The sequence below is a fragment of the Acanthochromis polyacanthus genome, chromosome 10 (genome assembly GCF_021347895.1).
Source record: "Acanthochromis polyacanthus isolate Apoly-LR-REF ecotype Palm Island chromosome 10, KAUST_Apoly_ChrSc, whole genome shotgun sequence".
NCBI classification, from domain to species: Eukaryota; Metazoa; Chordata; class Actinopteri; family Pomacentridae; genus Acanthochromis; species Acanthochromis polyacanthus.
The window spans coordinates 9666766-9687427 of NC_067122.1; the positions used below are offsets into that span (position 1 = coordinate 9666766).

Here is a 20662-nt window from a genome sequence, read left to right on the forward strand (position 1 = left end):
TTCATCAGCGTGACAGGTATCACCCTTCCCTTATGCTATCTATCTATCTATCTATCTATCTATCTATCTATCTATCTGATGTTCTATTCATTCTTTTATGTGAATTTTGATGTGCAAATCCCTCAATTTGAATCTCAAAATCACCACAGGCTGAAAGCAACTTTCCTCTGCTGTGTTTGTCTACACATGTGGTGTGCATTTACATTGTAAGAGTCCAGTGACACCTCCTTAGTGATTGTATAATTGAATCTGCACGACTAATAAGATTAGGAGAATCCCATTTTGAAATCAGATGTCCCCCTCCCTCCCTTATTTAAGGAGAGGGTGAGTTAATGCAGTAGCGGGCTTAACCATTCTGTCTGAGAACTGGGGGTGCTCAGGGTGGGCGAGGCGAGCGGCGGTGACCCACACTCGTGAACACAGATGAATACACGACACAGTCAGAGGGTCTACATTGTGCCTCAGCCTGCGCCTCAGTCCTGCTTTCACTGTTTCAGCTCCACATTTTCCACACACCTGCCTTTTCCAACTGCATTCCCCTTTTTGTCACACATGCGCTTTCCTGCCTACCGTAGAGACCACCCTCTGCTCAATCCAGCCCCCCTACTCCTCTCCTCCTCCTCCTTCTCCACCGGGGACCAAGAAGGCTTTCAGCACTTGCCACAGCAGCTCGCTATGGACAGTACCACAAAGACTCAGTAATTCCTCGCATCGCCCAGTCACTTGACAGACACCACAGCTGATCGGCAGTGCTTCATAGGAATATCTAGGAAAAGTAGAAAAGTAACACAGGAGAAAGAAAGAGGAAGTGCTTGGTGGATTACTCCTCTAATAAATAAGGGTATAACCTGCAAACAAAACAGGCCTTTTTTTTTGTACACATCTGTAGTTGCTGTAAAAACAAAACCAGCACAATGGAAGAAGACATGGATGAGGGGCAGACCCAGAAAGGTAAGAAACTGGTTCTTTACATGTTGGACTAGATTTCTTTTTAGGTAAATCTGACATGTGTCTTTTATCGGAGTGTCAGTAGTCTCTGCAAAGACAATTGCATAAATGTTAGTCTTTCCCACTCTGAATAGAAGAGCAGCTGTTAGTGGTAATTCCTTTGTCCATTGAGTATCAGCACTCCACTGAAAAGTGCACGTCTGTATGTGGTGTTTGGGTAGAGAGAGGGGTGTGAACTGCTCCGGCGAGGGCTGGACTGCCTTTGTTTGCTTGATAAGGCTTTCATGCCTGTCGTGATGGCTGAGAGAAAAACATGAGGAGTGGAGTACCGAAGCAAGCTCCTACACTCATTAATCCATCAGCTCTCAGGCTCTGCCCTTTGTGTCCAAATACTAAGACATTGTATGTTGCAGCGGTGCTTTGCGACATTCACTGTGGATTTGATGCAGGAGCAGGTTTTTCTTTCGCCCACTTAAGAGAGGCAGTGTTGCTATTGTGCAAAGTGGAATTGCTATTTATACTTCACAGCCCTACCACTTTTTCTTTCTCTTGCATGCACGATTGAGTTTAAGGTTGTGACTCTTTAAAAGCAAGAAAGTAAGAGTGTATATTTGTTTATCAGTGGATTAATGAAGTCATTAAAAAAAACAACAAGATGACACATGAACAAAGGCTGTGACAAGATGCTGTTGTCATGGTGAAAAAAAAACCTTTGTTTCTGCCTCCCTCCCTCCTTCCCCCCCTTTTCCAGATTTCCCTCATGTGACAGACATGGCTTCATATGTTTGTGTTTTCCTCCCCTCCTGTCTCTCCTCCCTGCAACATATCGCTACTCCCATGCACACACATGAGCTAAAACTGTTGCCATGGCACTGTCCAAGTTTAGTCATTATCTACTCTCTTGTCACCCACTCCTCCTGATGACATTTCGGCAACACAGGAATAGTTCACCGAGTCTGAGATTGTGGGAGGGACAGAGATAAAAAGAGGTGCAGAGGCACACCGACAGAAATTAAGGATAATAAGAGGAGACAAGAAAAGGAGGAAACACTGGCAGAGTGCAAAAAAAGAGACAGAGCGAGAGGTTTGGGAGAGCATTAGAAATGTTATCAGCTCAAGAGTGAGCAATACTTGACTAAGTGTGATAGTTGCGGTGCAGAAATCCTTACAGAATATCTCCTGGTTGCCATGATTAGGTGTTCACATAGGCATTCCTGCTCTGAGATCAAAAGCAGCCTTGAATACTGTAACACAAATGTTCAATCAGCTGAAGGATGCAGCCATGCAAGTTGTGCATGCATTTCTGCATTCTCTGCCCATTCAACTGGACTCATTGGTTAGCCATGATTCTGAAAATCAATATAAAAAATTTAAAAACAGAGGACTACATACGTATTTAGTGCAATAACACAGCCTGGGTGGGTCATCACAAGCTATTTCACAGACACAGAAGTGGAGTTTTGGCTTTTTGTAGATGACGTAATTGTTTTCCATGTCACTTGTGATGTTTTACCCCCACTTGAATATCTTTATACTTAACATCCTCTATGTAGTGCTGCAAACATGGTCACCATCCAAGAAGAGATGGGTAAAAAGTAACCTGAGGCTGATATACAAGAAGTCCACCTCTTTTTGTCAAACGTGTGCAGCTAATCACTGTTCTGTTGTCACTGGGGCGACAATCCTTCATGAGTGACTGTTGATAGGTCAAAACAAACACAAGCAAAAATTAGATTTCTTCCCTTGACATCTTATCTGCTTTGTTGATGCACTTTTGAAGCAAGATTCTTCTGTGTGTGCGTGTGTCTTTTTCCCCATTCAATTACATCAGATTACATCCTAACTGTTCTGCCCAGCTGTCACAAATAAGGTGTCAAATGTGGACATGATAACATAGAAGCGTGTATCCAGAGATGATGGGATAAAGTTCAAGCTGTCAGTTGTGACAGTGTATTATATGCTGTAAACCAAATGGTACATTTAAGTGGAATCACTCCATAGTTTGTAGAGAGAGTAGACTTTTAACTAGCTTTTTCAACTGGCCTAAATTATGCTATTAAACCACTAAAACAACAAATACAAGCACGCCACGATCAAACAATTTCAAGACGGTTTCCTATTTATTTCCAGGCTCCACTGAGATCATGTTTCTGGAGATTTACCGGTTGATCAAGCGTGACACAATGTAACACAGACACATTAGAACGAGGCAGTAGGCCTTGTCACCCGACTTAGTGCGCCTTTTATCAAATGAGCGACTTGACAGCTCCTCTACTGGTTGTTGCAGACAACAGATGATTGGAGTGCCTGCTCTGATGAGGCAAGATGAACATTAAAGCCAACTTGTCAGGTTTTGTTAGTTGTCGCTTTGATTTCTTTCCTGTCTTTCGGTAAAATTCTGTAATCGTGTGTAAGTCATTGCTCATTTTCTGGGGAAATCTGCTACCAGAAAGCCGTAGCCTCAGCTCTACAAGTACCGTTTGATAACAAACAGGGTGACTAATCACAGAAGAAAATTAAATACATAAATTGTTCAGGATGGCATGGAAAGTACAGGAATAGACTCTGGTGCTGTGATATTGGCCCACAGCAAGAAGTTGTATGCTAAAGATTAATTCAGAATTTGGGAGAAACTGGTAACTGTGGACATTCAGTGCTTCCAGCAAAGTGACTGAAAAAGAGAAGCATCATAAAAGTTTTTCTCTCTGGTCATAACAATTTTAAAAGCATTTTGATGTCCATCCATTCATCTATCCATCCACTTTGTGTGCACTGCTTTATCCTCTGGATGGTTGCAGGGGTGTTGGAGTCTATCCCAGCTGACTTAAGGTTGCCAGTCTATCACAGGGCCAGTTTTTTGGATGTCACACAACATTAACTATGAAAAGGCAACTGTTTGGAGATTTACAGGGTCCTCTTCCCCCTCAGTGTAACTTAATGTGTCTGTGTCTAGGCGATTTTGGGAAATACTTAATAGTAATTTTTTTAACAGATATTGCATGTATGGTTTGCATGCAATTCAAGCTTCAATGGAATATTTACTGTGGAATAGGCACAAAACATTTAAAAGAGTGTTGCCAAATGAGATACAGTCATTAACATAACAGGAATACAAGGAGGATAGCATGAATTTGTAAAAAAAAAAATTAAAAAATGATGCTCTATATAAGATGAATCCTAAATTGCAAATTACACTGTTTACAAATAGCGCTTTTGATTTCAAATTGATTAATTGCTTGGTCCAACTGTAGACATAACCCAAGACAACAACACCTTGTAAATAAATAGGTACTTCCACCTCTGAAGGGGTGCAGGTGTCACTGAGTGCACTCGCAGCACGCTAATGCCCTTCTGTCTTCCTCTTCTGAGGCTGCAAATCTCAGATTATGAGTCAGATGCACCAGGTGGGCGCTGCTCACTTGAGCTGCCAGCCAAATGAAGGAGTGCTCTCTATGTTCCAAAGTAGCCATCAGCAACAGGAAGTAAATCAATGCCCAAAGCAGGTTTCTGCTAACATGAACACAGGGATGAAATGATTAAACTTTTGTGAAGAAGTTCTGCAGACGAGCGTACTTAGGGGCAACGCTGTTGACGAACAAACCAAAAAACATCCTGGAGACATTTTACACTTCATGTGTTAATTGTTGCTCAATGGAAAAACTGAGAAAGGGACACCTGTTAGCATTTTCCTGAGCCAAGAATCCACTCTGCAAGGCACCGCTTGTCCTTCTGTTTGATCAGTTTGATCAGGATACTAACTTGGCAAGCGGTAACACGTTGTGCATCTCATTGATATTTGTGTCACTCCACAATCTAGTGAGTCTCTGTCAAACAAAATGGCATGAATTCAGCAAACAATGCACAATCGCAACACTTTATGAGTTAGGGTGTATTTTCAACGGTTCACTGAGCTCCATGCACTTTAAATTTACAGCTCCCATAATAAATGTCAAATTTGCATTGAGGTTAAGGCATGCTGAATTCAGAAGAGGCTGCTTTTAATGTGCGTGCTGTGGTTAAACTTGTGGTACACCAGTGTAAAAGATCGCATTAGATTTTTATTTAAATTAGATTATTTTTGAAGCTCTTATTCACTTGTGATGCATTCATGAATACATTCATTCATTTTTCCGTGTAATCTAAAGCTTTCTCATCATTCAGCAGGGTTGATCATTTTACCTTAAAGAGCTGCGAACACTGAAAAGAAATGAGATTAGGATTGACTTCAGTGGAGAGTTTGTATCCAGTGATACCCTGGATGCTGCTCCACGGTTTTTCCACTCTGACATAATAGCTTCAACTCAGAGAACAATATCATTTCAGCGAGCACTGGTCAAACACTACATAACCTCTCTGCCTCTGCGGCCTCGTCTATTTCTCATTGTTCTGAATCTTAACCTGGTCCGACCCCGAAGAACTCAAGGGAGTTCCACCAATTGTTCCTCTGACATTTGTTAGAGCTATTACTGGAGGACTTCTGAGGGTTTTCTTATTGTTCTCAGAGGAAAACCTCTTCTGTATAGATTTTTAGATGTGGGTTAACAGGTGTTCAAAATATAATTGTCCACACTGAGATGAGTCATAATGAGCCACACTGGGCCCTTGTAATGATATTTTCAAATGATAATGTTATGCTGTCATTTAACATGCTAATGAGTTAGCACTGCACTATTTCAGTAGTGAAACTACTATCTGGATACCTATTTATACTCATATGTTGAGTGTGTTTCTCATTTTTTAAACCCACACAAGTCTTGGTAATTGTCTAGTCTCATTTGAAAGACACAAACTTTTAAACTATAGATGAAGCAGGTTAAGTTACTCACATCAAGCTTATATATTGAGGTTATTCAGAGTATTTCCAACTGTAATCAAGCCAAGATAAAAAGCAACTGTACAGACTGCTGTCACATTCAATTGTACACTGAAGACAGGCTATTATTATGCTCTATTGTTTGGGAACTGTGACTTAAATCCCTACATTCTTCGGTGTTGGCTGCTAATAATGTTGGCGATCAAGACATGTAAGCTCATTTCACCCTGGGAAAAGGGAAGTACCTGCACAATTAAAATGCAGAAACCGAAAGCAACACATCCCTCGTCTGTTGTGCTGAGCTTTTTGACATTTGCTCCCCCAGTTCCTGGAGCGAACTTGGCAACGACAAAAGACCCGTCCCTGCTCTGCAGTCACGCAGTCATGTTCAGGCTCTTCCATCTCCCAGTGAAAAAAAAAAAAAGAAAGAGAGGAAATCAGCGGCCGAGCTTTTGGACCTGGCCTGTAACGTCCTTTTTACCCAGAGGGGTTATGTGTGTAATGTGTCTCATTCACTATTGTCCCACTGAATTTGTTGACATACAGTAAGTGGGTCACAGCTCTGAAGTACCCGGTCTATTCTCAGATTTTGTGCTGCGGTTGTCATGGCAACCATACTGGTTGATTAAACATGCGCAGAGGAGATGGGGGCATGCAGGAGCTGAAAAAACCTGCTCGCTACAGGGAGAGGGGGGCTGCGTTAGAAGGAACAAGGAAAGCAACGAGACATGTATACGCCCATTAGCCTCAGACTGACACAGACACACCATCCCCCTACCGAGATCTCTCTCTCTCTCTCCCTCCCTTCCTCCCTCCCTCCCTCTCTGGCCAGGCTTGCTGCCACCCTACCCCCACACAAAACTCTGATAGCAAGGAACTAATAACTGCTAGCTGTATGCACAAAAAAAATGAAGTCTTATTGCATATCTCGCAGTGCTAGCGCAGTCAACACGTACCAGAGAAAATTAGATTAAGGTTCTCTCCTCTGTCATCTCCTTTAATGGATTCTGTTAATTTCCTCCTCTAATACAGCATCTTATTTATTTTCTCCCAGGCTATAACTGCCCCAAAAGCAAAGCCTAATGTTGCTGCATGGCTTTAAATAGAAAAGATCCATTTCAATTAGGAGAGCACCAACAAAGACAATCATTACGAGCCTATATCCTCTTTAAAAGGCAAAGTATTTGGAGTTGGCCCAAAATTAAATTCATAACTAACATTCGGCTGACTGTGGAACTTTTCCGTGTTTGAATATTTCTCTCAGAGTTTGAAATGAAAAAAAAAATCTTAAATATGAGGGGAGCACCAGATGGCTCAGCTGGGGAAGTCCTAACATTAAAGAAATCTTGTTTCTATGTGAACTAAAACCTGCCAGTTTGAAAAACAATACAGTCTGACAGGTTATTCCAGTGCAAACGTTTATTCTGTGCACTCTTGGGAAGGCAGGTGTTTGCAGCCGATGTTACGCTGGTGTAAATATTACTTTTCTGTTGCACTTTTGCCTGTCTCACTCTCTCTGGTGTGTTTACTAAAATGGTAAGAGGCTTTCGGCGATTTTGCTCATTTGTCTTTACTGTACTGACACAACAACACCATTTAAGCAATCAGGTAGGGGCCTCGACAAATTACTGGCTCCTTAAATGCACCAAGGTTATTTAGTGACACTAACTGTACACACTGAAGTACACTGTAGCATTAATATTAGATAAACTTTGCTTCCAGATTGAAACAACACATCAGGCTTAATCAAGATAAAGGTGGGAGAGTTTTTGTGGTTCTTGAATCTTTTAAATATGTTAAAATGAAATTCTACCGAAATCTAGTAAACAAATTAAGTAAAAGAAATGGAAAAAAAACACTTAGCTGTCTAATAAGCATAATGACTGATGCAAATTCTCTGCATTGAGCTCGGCCCGTACAATCTGTTAAACCCGAGCTGAAATGCAACTATTACAATATTTCTATCTAGGTCATTATTGCTGTAAAAAAGGAAGCAAAACCTTCACTAAATTAACACCAACTGTCCTTGGTCGTTCAGTTCTAAGCGTTATTTAAGGACAGCCTCATCCCTCATGTGAAAGTTGACTGGGTCAGTGAGAATCTGAGTGTGCGTCCCTTTTGCCTGTCGGATATGACACTGACAGATGGAGGAGTTGTGGGAGGTGGGAGGGGCCTTGGGAGGGGGTCATCCTTTCTCTTTGTATTAAGGAGACGCCTTCTGTTGATTGGATCACGGTGTTTGGGGTCACATAGGCTTTGCTTTTTTTTTTTTGGCTCTTTTTTTAGGGGGGAAAAACACAAAAAAAATAACAGAGGCTTTGTTGTGTGGAGGATAAAATATTTAAACCCCCACCATCTTGTGAAATCCTGTCTCTTTGTTCAAAATTGAATAAAATTAATCCTTGTGTTGCCAGATTTTCAATTTTGGCCTGTGAAATATATTTAATTAACACCCGGCGTGAAGAAAATCCTTCAGTGTTTCTTCCTTGATGGCGAGACGAGCACGGATATGTGAAAAAATAGACATTTGGTAGATTTTTTTAAGCTTCTAAACAGCCACCAGATTGAAACAAAGCAAAAAAAGTTTAAGGAAATTTGCCATTTTCTCCATTCTGCCATGAAAATAACATTCAATACTTAAGCAAATTCAGGCAAGAACATACCAAAGGTTCTTGTCACTGCTGCTCCTGGTCCATTTGGATGCGCTTGGTTGGACCAGATTCCAAACTTCACGGTCAGTGAGTACTTCAAAACACAAGTAGTACTACACCTATCAAGATCAATTCAAATACTCGCAACCCCTCATCAAGCACGCGATCTTTTCATTTTCATCGCAGGTAACGTTGGGCTAAGTAGAAAGCATGAATAATGAATGTGAGAGGCTTGTGCGCTGCTGCACTGTGCCACTTCTAAATTATGGATCAAGCATCCAGTAGCTCTCAGAGTCAGTATGCACCACCATTCGCCATTTTTCACGAGCTCAGTCTTGCAGTCAGTTAAGATCAATGAAGTGTTACTGAGGGGAAATGAGAATGTGCGCTGGCATGAGGGAACGTTTTGTTCAATGTGGTGATGGCGACAAGTAACGCTTGATATAATTAGCACAGGAACAAATCACAGCTCATCAGTTAGCGTTAATGTAGTTTCATGAAAATATGAAGAAAACCATTTGAGCATTAGACAAAGTTAGGCGGCATTAAGTGAGGATGTTACTGTAAAAAAAAAAAACGGACTTTTTAAACTCACATCATCATTCCACCAGGGTTTTTTTTTCCCTCTTAGATTATGATGAATGATTTTTTTCTTCTAACCCACATTTGACATGGTCATCGTCTTCATCTCGTTCTTTCCTCGTGCACCTCTTTTCATTGGGTTCAAGGAGTTTCCCTCCCACAAAATTAGGAGCAGACAATCAATAAAACATCACTCTTGTTACATCCACTGGCTAACGCTCCCATCCTGCCCTGTAACTTCATCTTCTACTGTTTCCATGGAAACAACACCTCCTTTCAGTCAAGTCACGTAGAAGACATGATTGTGTTTTAACAAAACTGCAATAATGCAAACTAGTAGGCACAATTCTTTTATTTCGGTTAGTAGGAGCAGTGATTACACCTAATTATTGAGTTAACCGTCGCTGTTGTACGTCACGGAAATTAAAATACATTTAAAATGAAGAACAGTGAGATTTCGTCTGCAACTGGTTTAATCTGAGTGGAGTGATGTAAATAATACAAAGGTAATAAACTTTGACATAAATAATTTAAATTACAACTCATCTCCCAACATGTTAAGTACTGACTCCATACAGCTATGGCACCAAATCTCACTAGCATGTCTCAAAGGTGGCTGAAAAAAAGAGTTTGCTCACCACGGAAGGGAAAAAAAATTACTGCTTTCACTTCAGATGACCTCTCAGAGACGGCATTTCAGAACACAAGTCTGAGAGTTGGAGAATAAATGTAAAATTAAAAACTGACAGCAACATATTTTGATTATTTATGAAGTTTGTGTGTGTTTATGAAGTGCTCGTGCACATTCGTACAACCATCTAAATGTTTTGGTGAATATTTCAGTTGTCTACACAGTTGATTCTTCTTACTCTGGCTTAAACAGGCACATTGACCACAGCACGGAAGGTATATCTGACCGGCTTCTCTCTCTTGCTCTCATCCTGTCAGTAAACACCACCGCATCAATAAATCCTCTCACTGCCTGCTTCCTGAAACGATAAGCCAACTCGAGATAATGAGGCTGAGGGAAGAGGTGTTGACAGAATCACTTTCTGTCTTAGAGGATACTCAAACCAAAAACAAAAGGAGCTGCATGTGTGGGGTTTGTTTTGTTGTTTCTTTTTGATAGAAGATGTAAATGAGACAATGAAATACACAGAACAACTACAGAAAAGAAGCTTCTAGCAGGTATTTAGTCATTTGTCCTGATGGCAAGGTAAACAGTAAAAAAACAAGACGTGCACATACCAAAGTAATCAGGATTGTGCACTTGCATATATGTGATTTCCAAACTCAGCACTTTGTCTGGAGTCCCGTTGCAGTCCAGCAAAAGTTGAGTCTGTCTCAACTTTTTTTGCTGACACAATTACATTTTTATCTCAGAACCTTGGCACTGCCCTTTAGCTGGAGCCTTTTCCATGCTTAGATGGCCAAAAAAGCCAATCTGATATCAACAGCAACATTTTTTTATCAAATCATCATTTTTTTTTAATCCTCAATAGGTAATTATGGGTAAACAATTATCTATACACCCAATCCATGATCTGTGCAATTTAAACAAATCAACTCTCACTTCTATGGGAGCTGTCCAAAAGACAAGAAAAGAAAAAAAAGGTGCAGAGCAGTCAAGATAAGGTCCAGTAGGGACATCACAGTTAACACCAAAATAATGATGCAATGCATTGTTCCACATAAATAATTCCGATAAGCACAGGGTTGCTTTCTTTTAAAATTGTGACTATCAAAACTGCATTATCCATTGGACTGAAAATATAGAAATATAGTTGGTTCACAAGTCATGCAAGAGGCAGTATCAGTTTTTACTGGCAAAAATGGAGTCCAAGCCATTTAAACCTCCTGCAGGTTGTCAGAGCCACACTAACAAAGGTGTGAATTGCTATGAAACCACCTGAGAGGGGATGTCAGGTGGCACTGTGAGTACCTGATAGCCTAAAAGGCACCAAAGGGGAGGTGTTCCCTGAATCTGATGTCTCTTCTCAGGTGGGTCGGTGGGAGTGTTGGAAAAACACCAAGGTAGTGATGATACAGGAATACTGCAGAGAGATGACATCACAGTCCCCCTACCCTGTTCAGTGGGAGAATCTCCAGCTTGACATATAATCATCTGTCAGACTGTGATCTGTCTGAAAGACAGGGGAAGCCTTCAGTTGAAAGTCTACATAAATCCTATCGACTCAGACTCATGTTCCTCCTCTTTAAGCCATTGACTTGAACATATGTTGGGCATAATTCAAACTGTGCACCGCTGAACTGAGAAAATATGCTTAAAAACGGACTAAAATCCAGGGACAGAAGCTAGTCAGCGTTCACCGATACCCTAACCTTGTGTCTATTTGATGGGAATTATTGACTTTTTTGGGAAACTGTAGCTGATGCAAGTAGATTCCAAGTGTGAAAAGCTGCACAGGTTATTGGGAAACTGTATACAATCATAGTAAAAATGAAGTAGAGAGGCAGAAAAGGCGTTCCACAGTCTGGCACTGGATTACATCAGTGAGAATGTAGATAATCTAGACGAGTCTGGGCGAGGGTCGGAGCTGCACCAAGCGTCTGACTGCTCGGTAAAGCCCAGCAGGCGGACCAGCTACTTTGTATTCCACTCAGGTCTGGATCAGAGTCAGAAGCAGAGAGCTGAGAAGGCGGGATATTGCTCTGACTACTGCTTTGTAACGCAAGTGAAGACGACAAGATAACTATAAAAGAATGGTGCTGAAAACATCCCAAAATCTTTTATCAGCTCCGCAGCTGACAATCAAACGTGACTGTACACCCACTGAGTCGCTTTGAGAGCAAAGACGACAGTGTGAATGCAGATGACTTTAATCACTGGCCATTATCATCTGATAACTGATCAAGAGGAATTTTAAGTTTTTATGAACACGGAGCTACATTTTCACGTGTGCAGTCTACATGGACTTCAAACATGCCATGTATACTCAGGAAGCAGCTTTCTATTTCACTGCAGGTCCAGATGAGGAGTTGCCAACTGATTCAGGATGGTCCCATTATGTGGAAAAAATGTGTCTGCGTGGTTCATATACTGCAATGCACTGCAAGACTGGATTAGTTCTGTGCTCACCCAGGAAATAAACTCCAATTCCGTTGTTGTAACTCTGAGAAATGACTGAGTCAGTAGCCCAAAACACACACACACACACACACACACACACACAAATACACAAACATAAGATGGAGACTCATAAATCTAAGCAATTCATACAGACACACTCGCGCACACAAACCTTTACAGCCTCAGCTTCTCTCTGAGCAATGCAACACTGTGCAACACAAGATTGAAGTTGGAGCTGAGCGCTGATTAGTCACCTTAAGGGCCTCTTGTACAGGAGACTGGGCAAAGAAGAAAGGGGTTGAAGGTCATGATTGCTATGTAAAGCTCAGGCTGAGTTTTTCATGCTGAATAAAATGCCAGCATCCTCTGTAGGGCTGAACAACTGACAGAACAAATTTGGTGCACAAACCTAAAATACAGACACAATGCCAGTTAACTGCATAGATAAAGTAGAAGTGGCCAGTAAATATCTCATCCCGCTTTATAGCATTGAGTACTCTGACACTTGATGCATAAAGAAATCAGTCGCCCATGTAACAGGGAGAACAGCACTGCATTCCTCCTCAATCAAGTTGTTGGATTTTGTTCCACCACGCATGCATGCAGAGCGGCGTCCCAACTGTGGTCTGAATGTTGGAGATTCTCTAAAAAGTAAATGGAAGTACAGTGTACAACATGCAAATTCATTTGCCCATTGGCAATGTTCTGCTGAATAATTAAAATTTTGCAAAATAGTGTGAATCCAATGTAATCTCTATCGCTGCGTGTCGAACTGAAATAAACACTTCTCTTCCAGAAGTTTAACCGTGTTTGTTGACTCATTTATTGCTCTATTTGTGTGTTTAGGATGCCTGGAATGCTGCATAAAATGCCTGGGTGGGATTCCATACCCATCCCTCATAGCCACCATCCTGCTGTATGCGGGTGTGGCTCTGTTCTGCGGCTGCGGACACGAAGCCCTTTCTGGCACTGTGACCATCCTCCAGAACTACTTTGAGGTGGTGAGGAGCCCTGTGGATGCGCTGGATGTCTTTACCATGTGAGTACAGAAAGAGTCAGACATTCCAAAGTCCCCTTCTGGATGTTGATTTAACCCCTAAAATTTCATATTCACCAGTTTCCTCCAATAAACTAATCTTAAAATGGCTTAGATATTACAAATGTGTTGATCTATATGTTCAGTCAACTCTACCTGTTGAAGCTCACTAGCAAATAGCTCTGCTCAGACACTGTGAAGCTACAGTACAGTAGACACATGTAGAAGAAGCCAGAAATCGATTATGAGCGTTAGAATCCATATTTGTGAGACTGTCAGTGGATTATTAGGGGGTGGAAAAGTAAAGCCATGGCATAAACCTAATAAACTGTCATAGTAGAAACTTCCAAGTAGAAAAAGAGCAACTTAATATATGAGGTTTGACACTGCATATATATCTACTGCACTAAATCTCCAAACCTATTAGATTTAAGATAGTGTATTATTTCGATTTCAAAAGCAAATGTAAAGAACAGTATTACTTTACTCACAATTAAATATCCTCTTTCTTTGTGTGTTTGCACTTCCCCTCAAGATCCAGCAATATTTCAGAAACTAAGTGCAACATGTTGTATTTATGGACTGTTTCAGTGGTTTTCTGTTCATTCTCCAGGATTGACATTATCAAGTATGTGATCTACGGCATCGCTTCAGCTTTCTTTGTCTACGGCATCCTGCTGATGGTAGAGGGATTCTTCACCAGTGGAGCCATTAAAGACCTGTACGGAGACTTCAAGATCACCACCTGTGGACGCTGTGTCAGCGCTTGGGTAGGAGGACTGATTTACTGCATGGACACTGTAAAAAAGTAGCGCAGATTTTTGGTCTGTTGCATTTACAACTGCGCTTAAGCTTCGACTGCTGCAGGAGTGAGTTGGTCAGACGGTCTAAATGTCAGGTCTTTTTGCCGGGAGTTTCCCTTGAAGGTTGAGTAGGTGAAGGTTTCAGTAACCTACTTTTTTTTTTTTAGGAATTGTGATGAGCACTACACATGCAGTCTGGAGCACCAACTGTATTTCTTTTCTTTTTAACAAAAGTTAGCACAAAGTTCTAAAGATATTCTATCGAATGTGACGGAATACTCCTTAATTTTTCCATGTAGAGTACAGGGACATCCAGTAAAACACACTGTAGTGCTTCTATGGAATAAATGATTTGCTGATTTGCATGTGCTCATGTAGATTAGCTAAAAAAAAAAAAGAATTCCTAAAATCATATTGTGTTGCAACCTGAAAAACACCAGTGAAAATAATGTTAATATGCAGCCATAACAATAAAGACTTATGAGCACTTTCATACAGTGCATATGAGGAAGCCTGCAGCAGCCACAACAAGATGATTCTGGGGATTTAATTGCTTAGTAAATCTAAGGCTCCACAGAGGAACAAAGGAAATGAGCTATGCTATGGTATGTGTGGTCACCGGCTTTATTAATCTTATGGTCGTGGACATGTCCAAACCAAAATGAGATTAGATGGCAAAAATAGTCAAGTGGTCTGCAGGGCAACACTCCATAACCTAAAGGATCTCAGGCTCAATCACACCAGCCAGTATTCAACTTACAAGATGATTTTGTCCTTCTGCAATGCTCTGGAACAAACACCCATTCTACAGTTGAGTTGTGCATACTATTATTTGTTATTAAAATTGCTAACTGACAAACTACTGTTGTTCTCCATTCTTTCAGTTCATCATGCTGACATACATCTTCATGCTGGCTTGGCTCGGAGTGACTGCTTTTACCTCCCTCCCAGTCTTTATATATTTCAACATCTGGAATATCTGCCAAAACGCTACGGTGCTGGAGGGCGCCACACTCTGCCTGGACCCACGCCAGTACGGTAAGGATGAATATTCTCACTTTCTTCAGTCTGTGTGCTGCTCATATGTCTTTAATTGCTTGACAGTTGACACATCTATGTTGTACCCAGCAGAATATATAAAGTATTTCTAAAGCATGACATTTTCAAGTGAAATTATACTTGGTGCACAGCAGAATGCATCAGAGGTTGAACTGAAATCCAATAATTTTTGATACATTTTGAACTCAATTTGCTAAATACGGTACTTAATATATGAAACACAGCAATTGGAAAGTTATCTTTATGAAATTACATCATATTAAAGCCAGTGTTTCCTTTCGAATGACTTCAATGATCCACAATAACATCATGTTAAGCTATGAATAAAAGTCAATCATATCAGTAGCTTATATGCCGGGCTCATTATTTTCAATTAGTGCCATCTTTTTCAGTCCATTAGCCACCGGCAGCCTCTGATACTGTCTTTGTGTCAACACACATTTGTGCTGCCACCATGACATTAAAGGCCTATATGTCGCCAGTGCGGCTATGCATAAATTGAAACTGTATTGCAATGGTCTGTTGTTGTTGTCTTTGCTCTGTCTGATTTCATATTGAGCATCACTCCAAGCTGGTGTAAATTGACATCTTAAAATATTTCCAACTTATTTCAGGTATTGTGCCAATTGCTGAGGCAAAAACTGTGTGTGCTGGATCAGAGAAATTCTACAAGATGTGCGAATCTACTGAGGTATGAAATAAGCAATTTTTTAGTATCAAAGCATCTTAGTGCACTCTATAAATGACATTTTGTACAGACTGTAAATTAAGTCAAACATATATCACACACACCCAGACACTATTTTAATGACCAAGTCACTGTGTGTCCTTCAACAAAGCAGGTCTCCTTCGGTGTAGCTGCTCGCAGGCAAGCAGATTATAGAAGCACCTGTTTCCTTTATGTTTTGTGTGGGCACAGTAACACGTGTTTTCATCCTGCGAATGAAATGACTAATCTATAAACAGAGTCTGTAAAAAATAACAGCTGAGGCTCATCATGACCAGAACCTTGTCATAGTCGTCACAGACTAGCAATGCTGTCTACATGTGAAATTTAAAAAGCAGCTTTAAACAGAACATTCTACATCACACCAGGAAAAGAACCAAGAGGGCATACAGTATATAAATGGAACAGAAAGAAATCTCTCACCTGCCCTGACTGTCATTTCTTTGAACTAGACTTGTAACTATGAATTCCACTCAAATGATTTCTGCTGAAGTTTGACAAAGAACACAGGAGTGTGACTCCAAACTCAGGGATTTGACAAAAGTAAAGTATTTTTGAACATGACAGCGTAGAACTGACACTTTAATAAAAAAAAAAGTAATGGACAGTAAAGCGATTTCTTACATACTCCTTTTTGAAAATTTTACAGACACTGAATGAATGAAGCACTTTTTAGTGTCTCCAAGTGACATGTACAGCTGCCCCATAATAATAATATGGGTTTATTTTCTTACATAATTTTGATGTCCTGTAAGAACTGAAGACTAATATGTGCCGTGATTTCTTCTTCATACAGCTGGACATGACATTCCACTTGTTCATCTGTGCCCTTGCTGGAGCAGGAGCTGCTGTTATTGCTATGGTGAGAATGAAAACATCACTCAAAAGACACAACAAAAGCCTCTCAAGGATAGCTCCTTTGCTGGTTCAAGTTTTTTTTTTTCTACACGAGCAAGAGGCTTTGCTTTTCTGAGAGCAATAAACAAATCTGCAGTGGTAAGGCTGTTATTGAAAAGAGAGATAACTGAGAGGAACTACTGTAGCTGGCAAACTAGCAGTGTTTTGTTGTGGTTGATTGTCTCTGCCTGTGAGAGAATAGCTGTAGATGGGAGAGAAGGCATTTTGGCGCAGTGAAAAAGACAGGGTTTGTCTCCCTCCCTCTCTCGGAGGCGCCGGGCATGTCATGCCGTTGTCATGGAAACAGGAAGAAGAAAGGCTTAGAGATTGTTGCAAACATCACTCAGTAATTTGTGAGGAGCCATTTTCTGAGAAACAGAAAGTGTTTTCTAGTCAGAGATGATGGTGCAAATTGTGGAGGGGCTACAGCCTCTTCCCTCGTTCTCATTGTTTTCCATCCAGATGATGGAGGAGAAAATTAGCCACAACAGATTCACCGGTGCATCTCAATAATGAGCTGGTCACGACGAAAGGTTCGAAGCAATCAGCGGTAAAAATCTTTGAAAATACATGAGACTCAACAACTGACCGCAAGGGAACAAACGGAACAACAAACAAAATAATGCAAATATTTTCAATGTTTGGATCTCAGTCGTCTAATTGGTCTGTTTGCATCTCGCAGTGCAGCGATGAAACTGTCATTCCTTGTGATAAGAGAAGCTGTGTTACAACCCCAGTCATTAAACCACAATGCATTCATTATAACCTTAGCTGCCATGGTAACACAAGTCAGAGGCTTCAAGTAGCGATATGCTGCCACCTACTGGAACAATGAGAATGCTCTCCTGAATTTAAGAAGCTTTACAAGTCCACTCAACACATTACAAAACTCATAAAGCTGAGAAATCAATAATAATGGAAATGTTATAAGATGTGCAGTTCCACTCTGAACCTGGCAATGGTCTCTATTCTTCTCTCTATATTGGTGTCACACTAAATAAAAAAATGATAACTTCCTTCTTAGATCCACTACTTGATGGTGCTGTCTGCCAACTGGGCCTACGTGAAGGACGCCTGCCGGATGCAGAAGTATGAGGACATCAAGTCGAAGGAGGAGCAGGAGCTTCACGACATCCACTCCACTCGCTCCAAGGAGCGTCTCAACGCCTACACATAAAGACCAGCGTGAGGCCTGGCCCTGCCACTCCGGCCTCTCTCCCTCTCTCTCTCTTCTTGCTTTCTATCTGTCTCTCTCTAGCATCCCCTCCCGAGGGGGGGGCGGATGGCGCCTAGGGCCCTCGCCACTGCTGATGTCACTGGTGCGTCATATGACAATGTGGTCTGGGGTGGTTACGTCACACAAACCTCCTCAGTCACAAACAGCATTTCAGATGAAAAAAGCCCCTTTACCTCTCTCATGGATGGTGTTCTGAGTATTATCATCATGGCAGTTGTATTATTCTTGAATAAAAGTTGCTTAGTGCCGATCGTAGTTCTAGCGTAGTTTGTAGAATTAGAAGTAGCAGTAGTATTTCTGGTTTTTATTTGCTTTTTTTTACTCTAAATAATTTGTGCATAATTGTTTTATTTTTTCTTAAATTTTATTTGATACTAAGTGTCATTTTTGCTCTCATGCATAATTTATTTTTTGCTGATTTCTGAGGGGGTCAACAGGGGCTTCAAAGGGTTTTCAAGCACATTTCTCATGTCGTGTGTCTGGGGATTTCTTGTTCCAGAACTATGTACTGTACGTGAATGGGTGGTTAGTTTTGAAAATATTTTAAATCTCACAACACAACTATGAAGCATTGTAAGCCTTTGCCATACCAATATTCCCAGGGATTAAAACCACTTTCACATGAAAGCAGTTAGAGCTGTTTTTCTATTTGAACTGACACAAATGCAAGTCAACACAGTAATAAATACCAAATCAAACTAAAACAAATATTTGCTAGATGTGCCAAGCCTGTTAAACAGGAAAAATGACTTTATAGTCAGATTTCAGAGATGGGATTAGTCAATTAAAGATAAATTGCGGGTTATTTTATGATAATCTTTCCATTTAAATATATTTTAGGACTTTGAATGATTCCATTGTCTTTGAATCACGAGCCACAAAAGCACACGCAAACATGCTTTCATAATCCCTTTTTTAATTTCTTAAAAGTGGAACTTTATAAATACTAAACTCCTGTTTTTTGCAGAACTCTGCACTGTATATACTGATATATCAAAGCATACCTATATGTTAAGCACTGACATTTAAGGACAATTCATGTGAGAAGAAGAAGAAATTGGTCCAATCTGCATCAGTCTCAACTGAAAAGAAGGCCTGACAAAAGTTGTTGGTGTAATGGCACTACTTGGTGGAGTTTACAAATGTGAGAAAAAGTGTGTGTCACAGTAATGTTGTTCATGACAGTAACTGTATTTGCTTACACATCCCGATGCCATACAACTACAGAGGCGATCTGTCGGTTCATTGCCTGGCATTTTGTTTTTCTTCGGTCAGTATTTCTCAGAGCTAGTTTCATGCACTTATTTGACCATTTCTGTGCTCTCTCTAGATGTAAGCGCATTGGTGTTCAACTCAAAGTTGGATAACTGTACTGTTAGTAAAGACTGTGAATTTAGATGTTTTTCGTGGCATGGACATGCATTAATATAGTCTTAATGACTCAAAAGTTACTTTATTTCACTTCTTAATTTTTACACTTTTGACTGTCTTGCTGGATCAACCCTTTGTTTATATGTGCAGTACTAAACCTCCCACGCTTACTGCGTTATGCTACTGATATTAGAGACTGTAGTCTTTGAGTTGTGTCTATTTAGTTTGTGATGAGCTTTCAACCATGTCTTAAAGCTAATACTTGTACCAACATTGCTTACTCTGTAATGATCTGAAAAAAATGCTTTCAGCTTTCTCCTTGTATTAGTCTTTTGTACTTTCACTACAGATGCTTAGTAGCAGGCTTTAAATCAAATCTGTTTTGTACATTCATGTGCCAACAGCTTGAAGTGGCTTATTTGACCTGTATGATCAAATTTGCTTGCATAAATAAAATTCACTTGTGTACTTGTTAATAAATACCAGAGGTCTCTTGAGTCCATTTTGTTTTAATGTCAACCCATACTTGTGGTGTAAGATCTGAAAGAATAACCATAAGAGTCAATATATCAACTTTATTATCTGTCAAGTCAGTTCTAAAATGTGGTCAGATGGAAACAGATTGTAAAAAAAAAAGAGATGGATTACTGTTTTTGAAGAAAGAAATGCATTGGCATCAGCAGGAAATATGCTCAGTAACTACAACATACCACTAGATGTCTCCCTGTTCTCTTGGTTATGAAATGGGTTACAGATAAATTTGGTGGTGATGCAAATTAAGCTTCTAAAATTTTGTAGAAAAGACTGAAAAAGAGACAGACCAACATTTACATTCATTTTCTGTTTGTAAATTTCAGATACATAATAGTGATAAGGTCACAGGTTATGGCAAAAGGGGTAAAGGATTATTCAAAACTAGAGGAAGTTTCAGTTCTTCAAATGCCTTTTATTATTTGCACATTTAAGCTTTAGAGTAATGCTTCACCTAGGAGAAACTTATGCTGTAATATGTGTTTTGTAAATCAGCATAACAAATGACAAGCATAAAATACTCATGTATTGGAGATATCATCATTCAAGCTGACCTTTTAAATAAAAGACCACAAGCAACTCTGTGCAGAAGACATGAAAGGGGAACCCCACTGTGGAGCTGTCATCAGCAGGCAGGTTGAGTGTGGCCCTCTACCCAAAACCACTGATGCACCCAGTCAGGTAATAAATCATATCCAAGATTACATTTTGCACCCTGGTGCTTGACAGAACTACCTCACACATCTTAAATGTGGCCTCGGGCTCAATAATACATTTACATTTATGGAATTTCTTGAGAGTCACAGGGACTTGCATCAGAATTCAGGAAATAAAATCTCTAGCCTTTTTAACTTTTAGAAGCAGCCTGAAAACAACGGACCGAATCCCACTGCCTGGTATTAAGAAAGAAAGGTGA

General features: G+C 40.3%; 1 protein-coding gene across 1 annotated transcript; it reads left to right on the forward strand.

Annotated features, from left to right (window-relative positions):
* The first annotated feature begins 439 nt into the window (after nucleotides 1–439).
* gpm6aa (glycoprotein M6Aa) lies at nucleotides 440–19697 on the forward strand. The gene is made up of 7 exons (XM_022210766.2): nucleotides 440–951; nucleotides 12932–13124; nucleotides 13735–13891; nucleotides 14809–14962; nucleotides 15598–15674; nucleotides 16507–16572; nucleotides 17632–19697. Exons 1-7 carry the CDS (start codon nucleotides 915–917, stop codon nucleotides 17782–17784), a joined length of 837 nt encoding a protein of 278 aa, XP_022066458.1. The 5' UTR covers nucleotides 440–914; the 3' UTR covers nucleotides 17785–19697.
* Nucleotides 19698–20662: the final 965 nt, after the last annotated feature.

Coding starts and splice junctions, on each gene's coding strand:
- gpm6aa (XM_022210766.2), top strand. CDS start 915: ATGGAAGAAGACATGGATGAGGGGCAGACCCAGAAAG. Junction 14,963..15,597: donor CCTGGACCCACGCCAGTACG/GTAAGGATGAAT, acceptor AACTTATTTCAG/GTATTGTGCCAATTGCTGAG. Junction 16,573..17,631: donor GAGCTGCTGTTATTGCTATG/GTGAGAATGAAA, acceptor CTTCCTTCTTAG/ATCCACTACTTGATGGTGCT.